The sequence below is a fragment of the Lissotriton vulgaris genome, chromosome 10 (assembly GCF_964263255.1).
Source record: "Lissotriton vulgaris chromosome 10, aLisVul1.2, whole genome shotgun sequence".
Taxonomy (NCBI): domain Eukaryota; kingdom Metazoa; phylum Chordata; class Amphibia; order Caudata; family Salamandridae; genus Lissotriton; species Lissotriton vulgaris.
Window position 1 is genome coordinate 274,605,240 of NC_141698.1, and position 23,848 is coordinate 274,629,087.

The 23,848-nt window shown below is 45.9% G+C and overlaps 1 protein-coding gene across 1 annotated transcript in view; it reads left to right on the forward strand.

Moving 5' to 3' along the window:
• The window catches only part of LOC147685121 (unconventional myosin-Ig-like), a 1,601,091-nt gene that overhangs the window by 425,276 nt on the left and 1,151,967 nt on the right, over positions 1-23,848 (forward strand). Inside the window, exon 10 of the mRNA XM_086941006.1 lies at positions 6,795-6,909. Within this exon, the coding sequence (XP_086797132.1) occupies positions 6,795-6,909 (115 nt within the window). The remainder of the gene's footprint in view (positions 1-6,794; positions 6,910-23,848) is intronic.

Genomic DNA, 23,848 nt, shown 5'->3' on the forward strand with positions numbered 1-23,848 from the left:
AAGTTTGAAATGCATTGGGTGACATCAACATTGTATATTGAGGATATTATATGTTCGACGCGTGCCCGGAAAAAGGCCTGTTGTGGCATATCCGTGGTATGAGAAGTGTCTTTAAAACATTGGCTAATCATGTGTGGACGTTACATTGGAATTAAAAAACTGATACAACTCAAAACATGGAGTAAAATGGATTTATTAGCGAAAGTAATTGAAGATAAGCAAGCAAAAAAATGTGCAACTTTCAATTATCACCGCTGTGCGTCTGGATTTGGGGTGTAGTGACGCCCCATTCACTTTATCGTATTGTTAACCTACACGTGGCTAAGGGTGGACCACGTTATCCAGGGAGCACGCAAAGAGGTTTAAAAATGTTAAACAAAGACTACAACCGTTTAAACAGCAAAAAAAAGGGTGTGCACGGCAACCTCATGCTATGATTTTCTAAACTACTGCCCATCCGCACGTAGCACCCACGAAAAGAAGGAACCAGTCAAATCACCGATCAACTAGACTTTGTTCCGAAAAACACATGTGAAAAGCATATCTTTAATGCCGGAGAAACTTGCTCGGGAACATTTTATTTTCGTGTTCACAAAAGATGAACATGAACATTACGAACTTCTGCTTTGGACGTGGTTATTTGTTTATCTTTTGGATTAGTTTACCTGTCTAATATAAAATGTATAAACTGTATGAATAAGTTAACGTTTTCAGCGCACATGATAACATCAACTGGGTGGGCGGGGGATAGTAAAGAATCAGTTGGAACCATCACGCACGGGCGCACTCATCGGGTTTGTGTACAGAGATATTCTGGGGGTTGTAGGATGATAGCGTGGAGGTCATTGATAGGTTGTGACACATGAGGGAGAGAAGGTGGGGCATCAGCTAAGTAGTTAAATTAGTGGAAGAAGACGGCGTGCAGTTAAACGCCGCCATCGTGTGTACAAATGAAGCTTAACACTACAGGTATGGAGGGGTAGTAATCTTTGGGTGAATAGCGAAAAAATGTAGATCACTGGGGTGGCACATTGGGCCCCGTTCGCAAGGTTGTGGAGGGTTAAACATCATAACAAGGGAGTGTATTTAGAGGATTCTTTTCAATCTAATCACGGTGGCATTTTTGCCCCGTTTCCTGAGGGCAGTGCTTAAAACGTTTATAATCACGGGGAGATTTTAAAAGCAGCACAGTCATGTTATTGGGTAATGAATTGTATTCATTAGTTGTCACTTACACAAAATGTTTATAGCAACGTTTTTTTAATTTTACAGTGAACCCCTGAGGAAGGACTTTGAAAAGTTTGAAATGCATTGGGTGACATCAACATTGTATATTGAGGATATTATATGTTCGACGCGTGCCCGGAAAAAGGCCTGTTGTGGCATATCCGTGGTATGAGAAGTGTCTTTAAAACATTGGCTAATCATGTGTGGACGTTACATTGGAATTAAAAAACTGATACAACTCAAAACATGGAGTAAAATGGATTTATTAGCGAAAGTAATTGAAGATAAGCAAGCAAAAGAATGTGCAACTTTCAATTATCACCACTGTGCGTCTGGATTTGGGGTGTAGTGACGCCCCATTCATTTTATCGTATTGTTAACCTACACGTGGCTAAGGGTGGACCACGTTATCCAGGGAGCACGCAAAGCGGTTTAAAAATGTTAAACAAAGACTACAACCGTTTAAACAGCAAAAAAAAGGGTGTGCACGGCAACCTCATGCTATGATTTTCCACCTCAGGTGGTTTCAGCTCACTGTATATTATTGTGTATTGGCCAGCAGGTTCACAGATAAAAACTGGTGTCAGCATTGTGGCAATAAATGTTACTGTCCATATGAATGCCTCCAGAATTGATGTCGTCCCAGAAAGTGCTGTACCAAAAACTTGTATTGTTAGCTTTTACAATGTGATGGTCTGAAAAGCATGCCCATGGAAGTTGCATTCGCTCATATAAAACCCCAGTATCACTAAATTCAACTTTTATTTCTACTGCTTACATGTCAAGATAAAGCATGGAACTTGTGAAGCCAAAACAAGGCTTCATACTTGGCAATATCACCTGTACAGTCCACTGCAACCACATTTAATGGAATATATCGAGCTATGCTCAACCATTCCCCAACTTAAAATATACACTAGAACAGTGTACACTGCGCAGAAAATGAAGGCGCTGTGTGCAACTCTCACACATACCCAGCAGGAACACGGCCCCCACACTGCTATCGGATAAATAGGCACACATGCTTGGTAAAAATCAATTCTTCAAATGCCTTACGCTGGTTTTCAAATAAACACAACATACCAAAGGCATGGCCCAACAATGTAAAATAAACTTCATTCATCGTGTGAACTGTAAATGTAAATTGATACTTGTATAGCTCACCCGCAAGGGTCTCAAGGCGCTTGTACGAATACCGCTGTGGAACCCATCCTGGCTTACCCTGTGAGGTGTCCACTCCTGGGCACCCCAAAGGTGGAGGGCAGGCATCCTTAGCGTTGTGGGGGCCGTTGTGGAGATTAAGCAAGCTATTGCCCAGAGTTGCAGAGTGTGACTCCATGATTGGAATAGGCACTGAGGCGAGAATTGTCAGGTCCGTGGAATTTTTGAGCCCAAGACCCACCGAGGCGGGGAATTGAACCCTGGTCCCGGGCTAGACCTCTGCATCAGAGTCTGCCGCTATAATCATTGAGCCACACTTCTCCAAATTACATAATGCATCCTGCGTGTCATGAAGTTTCTTTACTACATCAGCTGCTTCTTCATACAGTAGCACGTTTCTTAGCAGGCGTCCCCCCTATGACCAGCTAGCATAGGATTTGGCCCAGAAAAGAGAGTAATAATAATGCATGTATTCGCTCATTCCTTTCTGTGTATCTCAAAACAAAAGGGCAGCGTTTAGGAGGAGGAGAGAGGAAGTGAGAACAAGAAAGAGGGAAGCAGAATCAGAAAGAAAGAGGGAAGAAAGAGAGAGATAGTATGGCATAGGGTGCGAGACATGTTGAAAGAAAAAGAGTTACATGGAGAGGAGAAAAGAGAAAGGGGGGGTGGAATAGCAGCCAGAAAGAACCAGAGGACAGCGCGTGAAAGAGAAACAGAGAGAGAGGTCGCAAGAGATGGAGGGAGGGAGAAATATGAAGTCAATAGCAAGATGCCAGGAGAATCAGGGAACGCAAGAGAATCCACATGACAATTTTTTCTGACTCGGCTCTTGTTTTGGCTCTTAGAGCCGAGCCGGACCTTTCTCTCGACTCTTCTCTTTAACTCTCTGGCTTGCAATGCCCACCTCAACTGACGTCCATGCCATTGTTTTCCTCGCAGATTGGCGACCTATAAGTACTTCCAGCCCAAAAGCCAATACATAAATGAGCATGAAGTCTCAGTTTACTTCCCTGGGTGGTAGGCACCCTGTGAAGCTTCAAGTGGGACCGGGGGGGAGGGGTGGGGGAGGTGTGACTCAACCCTGTGCATAGTTACGCGAGCATCAAAACCAAGAGCCAAACGCCATCTTTTGCACGCGCTCACGTCTGAGCTGCATCGCACGTTTGATGGCGACTCAGCCAGTGGGCCAAGTTCTTCTCCCTTTTGATCAACGCCCTTCTCCATGGGTCCCCAGTCCCAAGCTCATGGAAGGGGGCGGAGGTGATAACTATTTATAAGAAGGGGTCAAGGGGTTCTCTTGGAAAGGATCCTCTTCTGGGCGGAAGAGAATAACATCATCTCTCATTTCCAGGCAGGCTTTAGAGCTTGTACAGGCACCATCGATCAGGCATTTAGGCTGGTACTACTCCACTGGAAGACAGTATCCATTGGTAAAGGCGGTCTGTACCTGGCCTTTATTGACCTGAAGACCGCGTTCGGTCTGGTCCCTCGAGATCGCCTCTGGGTGGTTCTGCAGGAGATGGGGCTTCCATTGCCCATTCTGAACCTGTTGGCCTGCATGCACGATGGAACGTATGGATGCATCCGGTGGGGCACGCAGGAGCAGAAAACGGCTAAAATCCCAGTAAACAGAGGTGTTCGGCAAGGATGCGTCCTGGCGCCGACTCTCTTTTCTCTGTTTGTAAACGGGGTTGTCTCCTTTTTATCTGATATCGATGCTGATGCCCCCAACTTGTCCGGAGTTAAAGTCCCCGCTATGCTCTTTGCTGACGGCACGCTATTGGTCTCAAAAAACGCCCATGGGGCTCCAAAAGCTTTTGGATCGGTTTTGTGTTTTCTGCAACTTAAGGGGCTTGGTTATTAACACCTCCAAAACAAAGCTCCTTTACTTTAACCCCAGCAGGAAAGCAAACCGTACGCTCACTTTAAACAAGGAGCTACTAGAGCGTGTTAAAATGTTAAAATGTTTGACTACTTAGGGATTAGGATATCCGATCAACTCAAATGGAACCCACATATTGAAAAAATGGCCCTAAACCATAAACATGTCGTGGGCGTCATCGCTAGGGAGCACAGATACTCATTAACCAGAAACATAGGGCCCGATGTAGGTAGCCCTTTACCGATCCGAATCGGCCGAAAATACCGATTTTCGGCCGTTTCCGATCGGTAAAGGGCTACCGAGATGTAGGGGCACATTTTTGGTAATTTTACCGAATCGGTATCATTACCGAATCGGTAAATTTACCGATTCGGTAATATGTACCGAATCGGTAAAATAATTACCGATTCGGTAATATTTACCGATTCGGTAAAATTACCGAAAATGCAATGTAGGTAGGCAATGTACCTTCTGCACATGGCTTACAGAATCGGTATTTTACCATGGAATACAAATCCATGGTAAAATACCGATTCCGGTGTGCATGCACATGTGTGCATGCACACCTATGTCATGTGACAGGCAGACCTGCCCTTAGGGCAGGTATGCCTGCCACATGGCACCTGTGCCTGTTTTGGGGGTGCCAGAGGGTGTCAAAGTGACACCCCCTGCACCCTTGTGAATTCTTTAATTACCGATTCGGTAAATACCGAATCGGTAATGCCTAATCATTCCTATGGGCTTCAAAGCCCATAGGAATGAATGGGCATTACCGATTCGGTATTTACCGAATCGGTAATTAAAGAATTGTTAAGGATTCGGTAACGAATCCAGATGTTGGGACCTACATACCATTTACCGATTTTGAAATACCGAATCGGTAGGATTCGGTATTTTAAAATCGGTAAATGGCATTTACCTACATCGGGCCCATAGCCCCTGCATTTGAGATTTATTCCGCAAAATCTATCGGCAGCACACTGTACGGAGCGGAGCTTTGGGGTTTCAATAATGTTGATTCCCTTGTCATGGCTGAAAATAATTTCTTTAGGGAGCTTCTGTCCCTACCTAGGGGCACGCCTAACAAACCTCTTCAACAAGACCTTGGCCGCAGATCTATTAAAGACCCTATAATCCTGCGTCCGCTTCTCTACTGGGTCTGTAGCGTACACCTGAGCTAGCTAGCTACGCAGACGGCCTCAGAGAAGTTATGAATATTCCGGGGTCTCATAAAATTGTTTGGCTATCAAAGGTTAAGGAGCTGCTATCGGCTATTGGTTTTAGTGCTGCATGGGAGACCGGTGCATTGGTTTCTAAACTGGAGGTCAAGCGAGCATATTGGTTGTGGGTCGATGCCCAAGATGCTAGAGCTAAAAATCTGGGTAGACTCACAGACGAGTTTCGTCTGCACAAGACAGTACACTTTCTTGAACCTTATATGGACTTCATCAGAAAACCCAAAGACAGGGCTTTATACATCCAGTTCAGGTTGGGAACCCTACCGGTTCGTGAACGCACTTTCCAAATGGAAACCCCCTCACCAAACACTTGCCACTTGTCCGTTCTGTAACGTTGCACTAGAAACTATTCCGCACTTTTTTTTCGTTTGCAGCGCCTATAACAAACCCCGATCGAAATGGCTAAAACCTGTTTGTCGGCAGCTCGAGACCAGGAGCCATGTCTCTGCTTTAAGAATTTTACAGGCAGATCCAAACACTACATTAGCCTGTGGGGTAGCTAAATTCCTCAGCTGGGCATGGGTGATTAGACATAAAGTCTTATGATGAATTTCATTAGGTCATCCTTTATTTTTACAAAATATGTTCAAAGCTGTAAATGGTTTAATTTTTTTTTATTCTTGGTTTTTAATTAATTATGAAGTGTTTTTTTAAATAAAAAATGTATTGTATTTTAATCGGTATGTGCTTTTAAAATATTTTTTATATATCGAAATAAAGCTTTGATTGATTGACTCAGCCAGTGTCTGGGTGCAGGGTCCTTGAAGCTCATTCTGGGCACCAGACTCCTGCTTGCGCTTGATGTGCTAACAATTTGTTTACAGTTCCGGCCGACTGAAAACCAGCAATTAGCAGCCAAATAAATCTATGGCTGTTCATCGATTTTTCCCCTTTTGTAACATCCAGGATTTGGGCTAGAATTGTTATCTGATTCTCCAGTCTGCAGTCACTTAAAGTGCCCGAAGTTTAGGGCATATTCGTTTGTATTCTAGCTGAAAAAATATTTTAGGCCCAACCGCATTACCAAAGTATCAATCACATCTACGTGTGCTTCCATTTTATGTATCCGGAGAGTCGGAGATAATTTCACCCAGAAGAGAGACCGTGATATTTACAGACTCTGAGGCTGAGCGAGACAGGAGTCTGTCATTTAGAGCCACGTGTCACAGTGTAATTATATAATGCTCGTCTCATGCACCGTAAAGATATGACTAATTGTGAATAAATAGTATAATAATTATATTCGGCGGCTAATAACAATAATGCACGACTTTGTTTGATTGCAGCTTCGAGCAGTTTTGCATCAATTACTGTAACGAGAAGCTGCAGCAGTTGTTCATCGAGCTGATCTTGCAGCAGGAGCAGGAAGAGTACCAGCGGGAGGGCATCGAGTGGCAGCACGTGAGTACCTCATCAGATTGAAACGGCATCTCTCTCTCCTCATGGCAGCACGCGAGCACTTCCTTGCGTGGTAGCACGTGAGTACCTCGTCACAAGGCAAGATAGAACGGGCATCTCTCCTCGCGGCAGCGCGCGAGCACCTCCTTGTGTGAAGTACGTGACTACCTCATCAGATAGAACGGTCATCATCTATCCTCGTGGCAGCGCGCGAGCACTTCCTTGTGTGGCAGAACGTGAGTATCTCATCAGATAGAGCATGCATCCCACTCTCCTCGTGGCAGGACGCGAGCACTTCCTTGTATGGCAAGATGTAATGAGCATCTGTGTAGTAGAATATGGGTACCTTTTGCAAGGCAGGATGTAAAGCAATGTTCTTCAAACCTTTGAATGGCTCCCTTCCCCTCATATAAAAAAATCCCTACAGCCCCCAGAATTAGAAACATGTTTCTCACTATTATTCTACTAAATTGACAGCTCTGAGCATATTGACCAAGTCACATTTCAGTTTTGCTCAGGTATCCCACTTAATAGTGCAAACAATTAAATTACAGCCAACGTTCATTTGGCAACTAGGTCCCACTAAAAGTGTAAAAACATCCTCAGTTTTATCCTTTATTGGAAACAAATGGGGGCACTTTGAAGGGTATTTATATAGCAGCACATGAGAACCTTATTGAAAAGCAGGGTATAATGGGTATCTCTCTTGGCATGACAGCACATAATGGGAAAAGTTGGCCTGGTGTATGCTGTCCACTAATTAAAGGGGGCACCTTGCACCAGTCCAAACAACCCAACCCTTATGGTAATTTAAGAGGTCAAAGATAATCTTATAAAGCTATCCAAGTGGTAGCTGTGGAGAGCAGCCTTCTGGCTTAGTCTTGAAGGAATGTTAAGCAGCCTGTTTTACCAGAATGCAACCTTATAGTATTGCTTAAATGAAGGAGGAACCACACATTAGTTATAAAAATATTTAGTTATTATTATAACACTCTCTAGTACGACACATTATCTCCTACCCAGAGATAATCACAAAGCACACAATACTGCAGCACAGAAACAATAGTAAATAGAACTAATACATAGTGTGCTCCATGGGGAGACCAAACCATATACTAAAATAGTGGTATAAGAACCAAGACTCGAGTCAAGACAGTGTCTAGAGGATGTAGAATCGCTGGAACTCCAAGGAACCACCCAAGGTGAGTAAGTAGGGACCCCACGGAGGACGGGTGCAGTGTGGGAACACGACTGCGTGCTCCGTACAATTCTATGTGAAAGTTGTGGTTGAAGTTTTAAAGTATAAGGACCCTTCCCAGTGGACTTTGAAGAAACCCCGTCGAAGTTAGGAGGTTGGAGAGCCACCTCACCCGTGGATACCGTAGTACCAGAGTTACTTATCCCAGGGAAGTCAGGTGCATAGGTCTGAAGTGGCGTCGGAAACCGCAGTCAAACCGAATGGAGGACTTCGAAGAAGAGCCGCTGCTGGAAGGAAGAAAAGTGTCAGTTGGAATCCAAAGGTGGATTCTTGTTGAAGAGTACCTGAAAGCAGAGAGGACAGAGTTTGGGTCACTCAGGAGTGACCAGGGGCTCGGTAGACAAATGCCCACCGGTGTCGGGTGCTTCAGGTGCGTTGAGGGAGTTCTTGACTCTGCAGCCACGGGGACCAGGAGATGTCGAGGACAACCAGAAGCTGGATGCAAGCTGTCCCACGAAGGATGTCGAACGCTGAGGGGGTCGGTGTACGGAAGGAGCACCAACAAGCCTTGGCAACGGCAACCCACACAGAAGGTCAAAGAAGGTTACGGAGCCTGTATGATGCAAAGGCACAGACGATGCTTCAGACTGAGAGGGAGACGAAGTGGGCCCAAACGAAGTCCAGAGTGTCCAGACAGTCGAAGTTCAGTGGTTTCTTTTTCAGAATTTTGTTCACATTGAATCTAGGGTCCTACAGCCAGGTAAGCCCTTTTGTACCCTTTGGAGAGGGTTGGACAGATTCAGGGGACCCTCCCAGGGGAGGGTCTGGACTGTGGGGAGGTTACTCCCATGTCCTTTGTCCAGTTGCTTGCCAGAGCAGGAGCCAATGGCCCCCGGGAGTGGTTTGAACTGGACCATGCACAGGGACACCAAATGTCCCCCTCATGCAGACTTTCGGTCTCTGGCAAGCACACCCACCCAGCCCTAATACACTAAATCTTGTCTGGGAGGTGGCCACACCTCCCTGTCACAGGATGTCTATGGTTACACCTGCCTCTGCTTGAGCTTGGCTCAGCAGCAGACGGGCAGAAATGTTTCTCTGGTCGGCAGCAACCATTTTGTGCTGTCTGGGACTAGAAGGCTGGTACCTGGAACACCAGGGACCCAACAAAGCTCGCTTCTGAGGGGTGGAATCATACCTCCACACCGGTTACTGGTGTGGGGGTATGATTCCACAATGTTTGACACCAAACACAATAGGGTTACTTTCAGCCGTTTTAGAGTTGGTCATCACGCAGTCGCATAATGCCACCCTATATGTCGTAAATGGTTGCTGCACTAATAACCCAGGAGAATGGACTCCATAGGCTGCAGGGGTGTCCTGCTCAAGTAGTGGCACCCTCATACTTAGAACCAAGCACCTTGCCTTCTGGATTATTAAGGCGTGCTATAGGGGTGAAGTATAGGTTTTAAGTGTAGTGACCCTTAGAGATAGTAACCCTATGCCTATGAATGCACCAACTTACTCAGGCTGCAATGGCAGTCCTGTAGTTCCATTTTGCATGGCATCTCATGGGTGGCATAATACATGCTTCAGCCCATTGAAGCCCTCTTGGGTACCTATGCCCTCGGTACATGTGTTCCATATACTAGGGACTGACAAGGGTACCCCAGTATCCAATCTGGAGTGTATCTAAGTACATGACAAAACAGTTTAGGAAGAAAGCAGCTAGCTTAGGGTCCTAATTAGCAGGATCCCAGTCAGACTAGTCAAAAACAGTATCACATTTAGCAAAAAGTGGGGATAACACAACAATAGAGAAAATGCTTTTGGCAGCTCCAGCTTCATGGAGAGTGCTCTATATACCACTACAATATGACACCTCCTTGTACGACAGGATATAATGTGTATCATCCCTTGACAAGTGTGAGTACCTCATCACATGACAGTATGTAATATGTATCTCAACACATCATGGTTGAATGTCAGTTTTCAATGGGTACCTCATAATGTGGCAGCATTTGAGTACCTTGTGACATAGATGTTTGTAATGGGTTTCTCTTCACATGGACATTTGTAATGGGTTTTTCATCACATGCCAGTTTGTAAAGGGTCTCTCAATGCATGGCAGCTTGTGAGTTCCTCACCCAATGTTGAAAGTAATGGGTAATGCATCAAGCACAAACGCAGTAATATTTGTCCCCAGCCAGACTGGCTAGCATCTACCCTGGACTCCCAGCGACATATCCACGAAGCCAGGCGACAGACACCGACTTCTTCCATATGATATGGAACTGTGTACATATACATGCTTATTGGAAGATGATACTGGATTTTTGAAGGACCTCACAGGAAGACCCTTGCACATGACAGCAGATGGATGTTTACTGGGGATATTTACTAGACTGGCCGAATACACAAACAAATTCCTAGACCTGGTGCTGCTTCTGGGAAAACAGAGAACAGTGATGAACTGGAATGTTCCAAGAACTGATAAAATGGTGCTCTGCGAAAATTACCCTTCTGACTCAAAAAACACCAACAGATGGGGAGCGGACGCCCACCACAGACTGGGACACACTACTATTGGTGATTCAGGATAGGTTGGATGAAAAGCCATTGTGAACACGCAGGAGGAGTGGTAACACATAGCCGCATTTGTGCACAATCTGGCCATTACTGACCGTGTGCCCCATGCAGTGTAGTGGACCTGGATTATCATTGCCCTTCTCATTTAGGCAACAGGATTAACGCAAACTGATCACCTTACAAGGCCTTTTGTTGTCAAGCCTGGGCAAGTGCGTGGAATACTGACTCATCAGTATAGACATGTAAGAGGAGAAACGCAACATTCTAAGGTGGGAATTGTTATTATCTACAATAGATAGTGTAAAATGTTGATGCGAGTTATACCCATTCATTAATGTTTGCTCTGACTGATTGAGCCTCAAAATTGTAACCAGACATGAATGCTTAATGTCCAGTTACCTTTACACACATATAGATATCACTACTTACCTAGATGTCTACATATCGGTTTGTTTCGTACTGTCAAAGAAATACTAATAAAGAGCTATTAAAAAGAAGTACAAACGCAGACATAAAAGACACCAACAATCAGACTTTTTTCCTGTCAGAATTGTTATGTGTTATGTTATGTTATGTTGAAATCGGTTTATATAGCGCTCAGCTACTCCGAGGAGTGTCCTGGCGCTTCAAGAAACCCGATGCAGAAGTCAGGGGCAATGAAACAGAGCAGAACAACTATTGAACAAACAGCCAGGACTTCAGCTCCTTCCTGAAAACTAGCAGATTAAAGTTTTTTCTCAGAGGGACTGGCAAGGAGTTCCAAAGTTGAGGTGCCAGGTGACGAAAGGAGCGACCTCCAATCCGGGCTCGTCTGATTGGCGGAACAGATGCCAAGGCCAGGGAGGCAGACCTCAGCGCCCTTGATGGCAAGTAGAAAGTCAGTTGTTTCCTGATATATTTCGCACCTGAGTCATGGAGTGCTTTAACAGCAAGCGTAAGCGCCTTAAAAGCAATCCGTTTTTTAATAGGGAGCCAATGCAATTTTTTTAATAGATCCGTGGCACTGGATCTCCGGTAGATGGCTCTGGCAGCAGAATTCTGTACTACCTGCAGGTGAGATAGGAGATATTCCGGCAGGCCCTGGTAGAGCACGTTTGCGTAATCCAAACGGGAGCCTATCAGGGCCTGTACGGTAACTTTCCTGTGGTCATGAGATAGCAACGGAAAGAATTTTCTAAGCATTTTCAGGATGCCAAAACACTTCCCAACAAGGCCAAGAATCTGTGGCTTCAAGGTGAGATCATCGTCGATCTGCACTCCCAGATTCTTGGCCTTGGAAGACGTGGCCGCAGGAGGAAACATGGCTGGGGGCCACCACGACAGCCACCTAGGATCGGGTGGACAGCCGAAAAACAGCAGCTCTGATTTGTCGGAGTTGCATTTGAGGCTGTTAAGTTCAAACCACTCGAACACCGCCCCCAAGCAGCCTCTGATCTGCACTCCATCGAAGTCAGAGCCCTTCTTGCAGGTGAAGAGGAGCTGGGTGTCATCAGCGTAAGAAACGATCTGGGCGCCAAAAAACTCAGCCAGTGCCGCCAGAAGTGCGATATAGATGTTAAAGAGAGTAGGGCTCAAAATAAAGCCCTGAGGCACCCCTACCTCCAAAGGCGACACTTCGGCAGAGAACGGAGGGGCCCAGATCGTTTGACGACGGCCCGACAGGAAGGACTCAAACCATCTGAACACCGCTCCCCGTAGCCCGATCTCTCTGAGTCTTACAAGGAGACCGCCATGGGGAACGGTGCCAAAGGCCGCCGACAGGTCCAACATTACCAGCATAGCCTTACCACCCGCATCTAGCACCTCTCTTATGGCTTCGGTGACTTCTAACAGCGCGGTCTCCGTGCTCATGTTGGCACGGAAGCCCGACTGAGTGTCGTGTAAGATGTTATTATTTTCGAGGAAAGTGGAGAGAGAGACGTGGACATGCTTCTCCACCACCTTAGCCAATGCCTGGAGGAGGGAGATGGGCCTGTAGTTGGCATGAACCAGAGGGTCCAGATTCGGCTTCTTCAAAAGCGGCAGGATCAGGGCGTGCTTCCAGGCCCAGGGGACTACTCCCGTACTGAGAGAGAGATTAAGCACTGGGTTAACCAAGGAGTTGATCACTGGGGCCATTCTTCCAAGACATTTCGCTGGGCAAGGATCCTGAGGGGAGCCAGATTTTAATTTAATAAGAAGGTCAAGTGAGGAAGAAGAAGAGAGAGGAGGAAAAGTAGAAAAAATAGGACCATCATGGGGCTGGGACATGGACAGACAGACACTAGTGTCTGACCGAGTCATCAAGCTAATAGGGGGGAAAGAGTCTTCAATAGACTTAATTTTGGTAGCAAAAAAATTTGCGAGTTAAAAGACCCAAGGTTCAGAGTGAGAATGTGTGGGCAGAACTGCGCTCGGTGAGGTAAATTCCTTGAAAATGAGGAAAATTTATTTGCTGGTATCTACGGCAGCCTCAATTCTTTTAGCAAAGTAAGCTTTCTTCTCTGACAAGATGTTGCTATGGTATAGTTTGATGGATTCCCTATACACATTTTTGTCCGATAGATCGTAGTGACGGCGCCAGGCCCTTTCATCTTTCTTACACATTCTCCGCATCTCGGATAGGGAGGCAGAGAACCATGGGGCAGAGGCCCGATTACTGGCTTTACAGGAGACAGTCTGTGGAGCTAACTTGTCGAATCTTTCGACCAGCCAAGTATTCAGGAGGTCAAGATCGGCCTCTAAACTGCCTGACAGCTGGCAAGGGTGGGAGGAAAATGCATGCGCCAGCATGTCAGGGGACACTTGATGGAAAGCTCGTGAAGCCTGTCGAGAGCGTTCTAAAGGCCTAGGTAATATTTTATCCATCAGAGGAATCTGAAAGTTTACTAGGTAGTGGTCGGACCATAAAACAGGTTCCCGGGGGGACATTCCAATCGGGATGGTCGAGAACACTTGGTCAAGGGTATGGCCTTTATTATGCGTGGGAACAGTAATAAAAGGAGACAGACCTAGAGGGGATGTAATATCCAGAATCTTAATGGCATCAGCATCGATGCTTGAATCCATAAGTATGTTAAAATCCCCCAACAACAAACAATGCTCCGTTTTCATACATAGTGCTGAGACCACAGCCTGGAGCTCTTCGTAAAAAGAGCCTGTGGGTCCAGGGGGTCTGTATATTAAGAGCCCAGCACATGCTTGGCGAGGAGACAAGGATAGGGTGAACCCAAGGGACTCACAGCCCAAAATGTCATCAGTTGGAATAATGGCACAGGGAAAGCGCTTGTCCACTACCATGGCTATGCCTCCGCCCCTTCCCGTTCTGTCCTTCCTGAGTATGACATAGTTAGAGGGGATGGCTGTCGCTATGTCAGGGCCCGAGCTCTCACCCAACCAGGTCTCCGTAAGAAAAAGACACAGAGGATTTACCTCTGACAGGAGATTGCAGATGTCCAATGAGTGCCTGCTTAAGGATCTTGTATTAAGGAGTAAACAGGAGCACTGTTTAGGCCGGTTACAGGGAGGTGCAACAGGAGTACGGCCCAGGCGCCAGCCACAGCCAGGACAGCACCTTTTCAGGGCATGCCTCCCTAGAAAGATGCTACAACAGTTGCCCATCACACCCCTTAAGGAGAAAAGCTCCGAAGTGGTATATGTGCGCATACTGTCTGGTAGCCGGGAAAAAGGTAATGGCCCCGCCCGCACCCGTCCGCCTCCGGGACACTGACGGGCGCAGGCGGGCTTACCTTAGGCGCTCCTTTGGCGCGAAAAGATCGCGCGCACAGCGCGTCCGCTGCGCGGAGGAGAGTGCCTCTAGCTTTATAGCTTATCAGGCGAAAGTGAAGAAGACCGCATCACTGGTCCGCCGACCAGCGTGCCTGACTCCTCCTAGGATGGCCGCTGACAGTGTAGGCAGCCTACTAGTCCCAGAATACCCTGCGGCACCTCGTCAGCCATGCGGGTATGGGAAAGTAAAGGAAAAGTCAGCCGCGATGCAGTTGCCACCCAGCAAAGCGGAGAAACAAAGATTGAGGCAAAGAAAGGCAGAGATCGAGAAGACACCCGGCTTTCCGCCTCAGGTGTAGAAAATGAGGAGAGAAGAGGGAAGCACACAGTCAGGTAAGGGAAACACAACATTAGAAGATTCTAAAAGCGCTAGCAATCAGCGCGATAACAAATCAATGCAGCACAAAAAGTAAAAGTTTATTTTAAAAGGCGCTCGCAATCAGCGCAAGTTACAGTTTCTAAAAAAAGCTGAAGAACAGTTATAAATGCCTCCGCACATCCGCACCCAACATCCGCCTCAAGTTTTAGCGGGAGGGTTGAAGACCATTGAGAGATATATGTTAGGTCCTTACTGTTACTTACCACTGCATCATTCATGTACACTCCAGCATGCAGTAAATGTGCTAATATATGCATGAGGTGAGCACTATGTCCCCTTAAAACTCCAGCATCCAGCAATCCTTGCTGCCATATCCACCAGTCACCTTGCATCTCTTAACCCCATGGGCATATGGTAGCCATCACAATTCTAGGCACCATATATACCTCACAGCTGGGTGTCAGGTTACCAAAACAACTGTATTTGTTGTCTGTGCAAAGGTGCATTTGCAGCTGTATACAGGTTAGTCTTGCTCATATGTGGTTTGTTTCTTTCCTTCATCTTTCTCCTCTTCTGTACCCAGCTGAAGGACCTTCGATGTTTAGCACTCTTCCGACAGTTGCAGCCTTCTCTGCCACCTCGCTTGACATTTGCCTAGCAGCATACCCTTGCTATCTGAGGGCAAATGTGGGACAAGAATATCTTCTCTGTAACATCACCTTAGGAAGTAAACATTCCCTGTGTTTTTGTCCTGGATTTATCACCTTTTGCTGGACCCTATATTTTTGCTGACTGTAGAACTCTTTGCACATTACCACTGCTAACAAGTGTTAAAGTGCCTGTGCTCCTCCTTTCAACATAGTAACATTGGGCTACTCATAATTGACATATTTAACTTACCTATGGGTCCCTAGTATATGGTAAAAAGTGTATGCAGGGCCTGAAAGATAACTATCACTTGTGGACTGCTCCACTCATAGTGCCATACACTACAGTGACAGTGTAAACATGACTACAGCTTGGCTACCATTTGTAGCCAAGCTGTTACAGTTTTAAACTGCAAATTCGACCTTTCAAAATAAGCCCTTTTGACAAGCCTAAATCTTCCTTTTTAATATCTATAAGTCCCACCTTAGTAGGCCTTATAGACCATAAGACAGAGTGCATGGTATTTACAAGTAAGATGTGAACGTTTAATGATACACATGTCCTTATAGTGAAAAGGCCGCAAAAGCTATTTTTACAGAGGCAAGTCTGTCTAGTACATCGGAAGGCACTGAGGTTCAATATTTATTTATTTATTTTTTATTTAAAGAGTTTTATATAGCGCAAACAAGATCTTCACAGATATCAGAGCGCTTTACATAGACGGGTACATGAGGGAGCAAAGTCAAACAGGCAAATCAAGCTTTACATAGAAGGGTGCAAGGGGGAGCATATTCAAACGAGTAACTCAATAAATCACAGTATAATAGTACTACTAAGTGACAAAACCACTCATGTGGATGATAAAACAGCTCATACAAATAAGTCAAGGGTCAAACATGTAATACAGAACGGTGCAAGGTGTTAATAGGATTCGAAATAGTAGCTCAAGTGTATTTAGCCATGAGGATAGCTTTTACTTCTTTTTTAAAGAGTGTAGTGGAGGAGATCAGCCTGGTTTCGGGAGGGAGTGAGTTCCAGATCCTAGGCGCCATTCCTGAGAAGGAGCGCTTGTATGTTTTTTCCTTCCGGAATCTTCGAGGTTTCAGCAGGAGATTGTTTGTGCCTCTCGTGTTTCTAATTCCCCCAGAGATTGTCAACTTCTGAGCGAGGTAGCCGGGTGAGTTTAGGTGTACCGCCTTGTGTGTCATGCAGGCGATTTTCAGCTGTATTCTGCCTTCAAAAGGCAGCCAATTCAGGGATTTCAGGTCAGGGGTAATGTGGGAGTACTTTTTTGACCCAGTGATGAGTCTAGCTGCAGCATTTAGAGAAGCTTTTAGTGGTGCGGTTGTAGTTAGGGGGAGTCCGCAGAGGGCGGTGCTGCCGTATTCAATTCGTGGGATGACTAGTGCTTGTACTGCAGTTTGGAAGTCTTTGGCCGGGAGGTAGGGTTTGAGTTTCCTCAGAGTATTGATCTGGAAGTTCGCTCCCTTTGTTGCCTTGCTGATATGTTGCTGCATGTTGAGATTAGTGTTGAGTGTTATGCCTAAAGATTTTGCTGAGTCCACGATGGTGGGTTGGACATTGAGTGCGGTTAGGAGTTTAAGCCAATGTTGAGTGGTTGATATCTTAACTGGAGGTGAGATCAGAAGGAACTCTGTTTTCAGGGCATTGAGTTTGAGGTGGTTATCGGCAAGCCAGGATTGGGTGCAACTGATCGTTGAGTTCAGGAGCAGGATGTCATTGGGTGATTATAACTTGAGGTAAAGTTGGGTGTCATCAGCGTACATGTGAAAGCGTACATTGGATGCTTGTAGCAAGGTGGTGAGAGGTTCCATGACTAGGTTGAACAAAGTTGGGGATAGAGAAGATCCTTGGGGGACGCCTAGCGTTACAGGTATTGGCGAGGACATCAGGTTGTTGCTCTTGAATTTTTGCGACCTGTTGTGAAGAAAGGAAGTGAACCACTTGAGGACAGTTCCAGATAGGCCCATTCTTGTGTTTAGTAGTTCTAGTAGATTCTCATGTTTGACGGTGTCGAATGCTGAGGAGAGATCAAGAAGGATGAGGAGGCAGGTGTCGTTTTGGTCTAGCATTTGAAGTGCGTCGTCAATTATGTGAGTCATAGCAGTTTCTGTGCTGTGTCCTGCTCGGAAGCCTGACTGGTGAGGGTTGAGGAGATCGAATTGCTCAATGTGTTTAGACAATTGTAGTTGTGCACATTTTTCCAGCAGTTTGGCGAGAGTGGGGATATTGGTGATGGGACGGTAATTGTTGAGATCCGAGGGGTCGGCTGTAGGTTTCTTTAGTAGAGGTGTGACCTGGCCAACTTTGAGGGAGTCAGGTATGCTGCCTTGTTGGAGAGAGCTGTTGATAATTTTAGTCCAGAGAGGGAGAAGAAAAGGGGTAAAGTCTTTTACTGCGGAGGCAGGGAGGGGGTCCGTGAGGTGATTGGATGGTTTCAGGGTGCTGAGCAGTTTGCCAATTTCTTCTTCCGAGTATATGCTGAAGGTTGACCATGTAGCATTGTTTTTTGGTTCAGTGGGTGCTAGGCATTGGGGTTTGGAGTAGAGGCTTGCGTCAATGAGGAGATCGCTTTTTATTTTGTCGGTTTTTTGGATAAAGAAAGCAGCGAAGTCTTCACAGGAGGGTGCCTCACGCCCAGTGTTTAGTGGTTGCGGTTGCTCCTTTGATTGTGACTTGATTAGCTCGAACAGTTTTCTCGGGCGGTTTTTTGCTTGGTCGAGTTGGAGGCTGAAGAAGTCCAATTTTGAGCGTTTTATTTTCCTGAAGTAGGCGTTTCTCTTTTTCTTCAGATCTTTTAGGTGCATTGCAGAGGGGGCTGATCTCCAGGTCCGTTCTGCCATTCGCATGTCTCGTCTATCTTCGTTGAGACTCCCGTCGTACCATGGTTTGGAGATTTTAGTAGAGACTCTTTTTAGCTGCATAGGTGCGACCTCATTAATTATAGAGGTCATAGCGTTGATATAGTGGTCAGTCAGAGTTTGGACGTCCGTGGCGCCTGTAGGTGGGAGTAGGAGATTGCAACTGTTAGGGGGCAAAGAGCCTGGTTTGAGTTTTTTCAAGTCTCTTTTCCAGACTTTGGGCTTGGAGAGTTGAGCCGGGATGACTTTGACTTTTTCATTGATAAAGAATGTGATAATATAATGATCTGACCAGTCACAGGGTTGGATGGATTCGAGTTGGATAGATTCCTCTTTGGAGATGATCAGGTCGAGGGTAGAGCCTTTCTTGTGGGTTGGGCTGTTGCATATTTGGGTGAGGTTAAGGGCAGCGAGGAAATTTTTAAGACCATTTACCACCGCGTCGTTGCGGTCATTCCAGTGGAGGTTGAAGTCACCAAGGTATATTTGGGTGAGCTGCCGTCCGGAATTGGTTGAGATCATATCCATGATTTCTTGGGAAAAGGTGAGATTGTCCCTGGGTGGGTGGTAGATGCTGTGAAGAGAGCATATCGGTTTGCCCTCACTAATGATGTCGAGGCAGATGTATTCCCAGGATGTTGGGGATGGTAGGGATGTGGAGTTGACTTTCTGAACAGAGAGGTTGTCCCTGTAGATGCATGCGATTCCACCACCTATTTGGCCTTTTCTGTCGAGCCTGATAATGTGATAGTTGGGAGGGACCAGAATGTCCATTATGGGTGTCGAGGATTCAGTTAGCCACGTTTCAGTCAGGACGATTAGATCAAGGTCCTGTGATAAGAGTAGTTCAGCAATGGCGGCGGAATGTTTCGTGGCCGATCTGCAGTTGAGAAGAGTGCATTTGAGGCTGGGTGTGTAGAGGGTGTTAGATGGTTCTATGGAGAGAGGGATTTTTCTAAGGTTATTGGGGATAGAGGATCTGCTGTTTAGTGTAGGTGGTCTAAGGGGATTTGGGTGTATTGTGGGAATGTTGCGGTGTGGTGTGGTTGAGTGAGGTTCGGGTGTTGGGTCATAGGAGCGGAGAAGGGCGAGTGTGTCGAGGTCAGAGGAAGAATTGTGGGTGCGGCGAGGGCGGTTGTTGCGATTAAGAACTGGGATTGAGGTCGGATTGGGGTGGGTTAGCTGAGCGCGAGAGTTAGTCGGAGGGGTGGGGGACAAGTTGGGCGGGGATGTGTTGATGTGTGAGGGGTTGCGGGGGCGATGCGGGGGACGAGGGCAGTTGCTGTGCCTATGAGCCGGGATTGACGCCTGGTGTGGGGCGTGATTAGGGTGGGAGTCAGCCGGCGGAGTAGGGGACAAGTTGGGAGGGGAGGTGGAGGTGGGTGGGGGGTGTATGGGGTGTTTGGAGAGTAGTTCTTTGATGGCGTGTATCTCTTCTTTGATCTGAGTGAGGGTGGCCGTGATGTATTCCATCGAAGGGCAGGTGATGGGGGTGGGGGTGACCGTCAAGGGTGAATGGCTGACCAGGGAATTCGTGTGCAAGTGGGAGAGAGGGCTGGTGTTTGAGCAGGTCTGCGTTGTGTTGGTGTGAGGGATGGAGTTAGGAGGGCAAGGGGTTTTGGGCGGTAGGGGTGTGGATGAGGTAGGGAGGAGGTTGGTGTTATGGGTGAGGGCATTGGTGTGGATGAGGGGTGTGGATGAGGTAGCGAGGAGGTTGGTGTTATGGGTGAGGGCATTGGTGGTAGGCGGGGGGGTCAAGGTGTAGACTGGGAGCCTGATAGCCGTGGTGGGGGTGTAGGGAGGGTAATGGGGGCTGAGGGTAGGAGGGGAAGTGGGGTTGGAGATGGTCCTGTTGAGGGGGGGGGAGTTAAATTAAGAGGGTGGGTATGTTCTGCGAAGTTGGTTGGAGGGTACTGAGGACTGAGAATGGGGGGGGATAAATGGGGGGACTTGTCGGAGTGCGTGTTATTCTGGTGCTGGACTACGTTAGGTGTGTTATGGGTGGGAGCTGTGCTGTCAGCGACGAGCGGGGTGTTGATGCCCGCTGTATGTGTGATAGGAGTGTTGAAGGTATGTGTGGAGGTCCGCGAGTTGGTAGAAGGGGCGGGGGAGAGAGCGGTGTAAGGGGGGGAGAGATCTGTCTCTGTGTGTGAGTGCTGAGTTGCGGTAGTAGGGTTGTGGGTAGGGGATGGGAGGTCAGGGGTGGTAGGTATGTCCCTGATTGAAGCGTATGTAGCTGTGAGGTCATGATTGGTGTGACTGGGGGAGGTGTGAGTGTTTGTCCGTGAGTTGGAGAGGTGTTCTTTGAAAGTGGGGAACAAGTTGTCTAGCAGTTCCAGGTTCCTGTCTGTCGATTGTGATAGGACAATCCCGTTATTGTAAATAGTGATGGTGGCTCTGCCTGGGAAGACTTGGGATGGTGTGATGGAGAGAGTTAGACTATGTGCGGATTTTCTGGTGGAGGAGACGGTGAGTAGGGTGAAGAACGCTTTTCTCCATTGTGCTCTGCGTGTGGTGTGGAAGATGATATCAGTGTTCAGGGATCCATTGACCGGTGAGAAGTAGTTGTCAGCAAAGGGCGTTTCCGGGTGTGACCTAAGGAAGTTGTGTTTAAAGCGTTTGGCGGCTTTTTTGGTGAGTGATGGTGGGTAGTTGATTTTGTATGTGTGTTTGCCGATAGAGTCCATGTCGCGTTGAAGGGTTAGATGGGTATGGGAGAGTGCACTAGTGCACTATAGTGGTACAGATGTGCGGAAAAACAAATGTGCAAAACAACAGGTGCATACAGTAGGTTACACAGTAATAAGTTATAGATTACCAAAGTGTCAGTAGTAATCAAGCAGCATACCAGTATATAAGAGTGAGCAATAGAGCAAGTACAAACAGTAAATTCTAAGACATAAGGTGTAAGAGTAGGCATAATACTGATAATATATAAAGGTAGGGTACAATGGGAGAGTGCATAAAACTGATAATCTATAAGGGTAGGGTACAATGGGAGAGTGCACTAATGCACTACAGTGGTACAGATATGCAGAAAGACAAATGCGTACAGTGGGTTACACATTAATAAGTTATAAATTACCAAGGTGGTGCAAGTGATGACCCAACACAGCCAGGACTATAAGCGTGTGCGGTAGAGCAAATACATATGGTAAATTACAGAGTACATAGTGTAAGTGTAGATACAAAACTGATATAATATATAATATACGGGCAGGATACAAAAATAGATATGAGGTAGCATACGGTAAACTACAAGGTACAAGGTGTAAGTGTAGGTGTAATCCTGATAGTATATAAGGGAGGGATGCAAGAAAAAATATGAGGTGGCACACAATACAGTTTACAGTAATATACGTAAATATATGAGGAATCAATCGGTGCATTCCAGGAAAAAGTGAGATAGGTGCAGCTTACAAATGAACAATAAACAGATACAAGAATGGTACTAATGATGTACTGAGACAAGATACCGGTGCAACCACAAAGTTGCATGATGATGTGTGCGAGGTATACCTCATGGTATAGTGCAACTTACAAAAGTACATTAAACAAATCCGGAATGAAATACTGAGACTAGGTGCCGATGCGGCCAGAAATCTGCGTGAGGCAGAAATGACATTAGCGAGCAGCCAGAAGAATTTGAGGTAGCGCTCTGTACATTACCAGTAGGAACTACTGCGTAATAGGTATAGGTATATGAGGTAGCAATCCGTGCATTACAACTGTTCAAAATCCCGGCAGAACTATAATACTACAATAATAGGCAGACATTCTTTTAAATATGAGGTATCCATCTGTGCATTGCAAATGCTCAAAATAAAGGTACACAAGTGTTCAAAATATAGGTGGAAGTACAAAATTGCAATAGTGAGCAGGTATCCTTTCTCAGGGAGGTGTAGATAGATCACTGAGCAGAGAACTCAGAACTGATGAAAATGACGAAAATGACTAGACCAGGATGGCCGCCCAGGAGAGAGACTAGTCTAAAATGGCTGACACAAAGGTGAGATAGAGGCAGTAGTCCTCTGTTTGTTGCTGTTATCTAGATATTAAATTAAATATTAAATATTAAATACTAATACTGTATCTCAGCAATGAGACAAGCTAGAAAAACAATTGCGCACCTATTTTTAAAAGTTATTAAAAAATCCAATTCAATGGTGAAGTTGGAGTTTTACTAAAAAGTAACTTTTAGAAAGTTACCTTCATCCTGCCGGAAGCCTCTTTGCATTTCCTCACAATTTCCGCAAGCCCTAATCAGCATTTGCATAAGTGTAAGTGGATGTAAAGTGCCCTCCCGGAAGCAAACATTAGGCTGACCTGAATAGGCAGCGATGACCCCTCTAAACCTGAGAGAATATGCAGGGTGGGGCAGTGAACATCCTTTTTTACATTAAAGTGTCAAATCCTGCGTGTATAAGAATTATGCGGAGATGAATAAAAAGTGTATTCCCTCCCTGTAGGATTATGTAACCTCCAAGTGTCTATCAAGTTGCATCGTGTGTAAAGATTCGGAAAGACTTTGTGGGATTTGCTTATACGGAAAGGACATCTTGAGTCTCTATCTAGGGTCGGGTCGTGTGGCAAGTTAAAGTCACCTGCCACTACGTGCATGGCACTATTTGGAATTGTGTCTGTTTGTTTGCCTAGGTCCTCCCTGAAGTCCACTTCATCCTTATTGGGGGCATAGATATTAGTAATGTAGAATTCTGTGTTGTCTTTTGTCAATTTTGTTGTGACCCATCTCCCTTTAGTGTCAGATGTGCTTGCCACCATTTCTATATTAGATTTTTTAACTACCAAGGTCAGGACACTGTTTTTCTTGCCTATAGCGCCAGCAACATTGCTCTAGAACTTATTTCTAAGGGTGTTAAATTGTTTGGAGTCAATCTTTGTTTCCTGTAGTAGGAATATGTCACCCTTCTGCTCATATAAATAGTCAAGAATCTTTCTTCGCTTGATAGGGTGGTTTAAGGCCTTAACATTCAGTGATATAATCTTGAGATAGTTATGGTCTAATGAGCCCTGGGGAAGATGTGGCGTTACAAGTGCAACATAAAAATTGTCAGTGATTATCTGAGTCCGAAGCCCTTTTTGTGCGGCTGATTCACTATATGGGCAGGGGATGTGTCCTCATTTAGTATTTGCAGTGAGCGAAGTGGGTCCAGTTGCATAGGGGTGAATAGCGATGTGTACATGTCATGAATGCAAGGATTTCCACTAGAGGAGGTACTACACATATAGACAAGGATGTCACAGCACATTCGGCTTGAGAGAAGACCATAAAGCATAAAATGCAGTGGATTGATCCTTTTATGCAAAAATGTATCACATCGGAGTATGGTACTTGGAAAAAGATACCTGGAATGTCAGAAAAACAACACCTTACTCATATGGCACATATCATACGTCGAAGCAGTCTGTGAATATACACAGATAACATTATACACATTACACTTGAATGTGAAACCTGGCATTCGGATAAAAAGATAAGCTATGTATGTAGAACAGACCCCTCGAGGCAGAACCTGC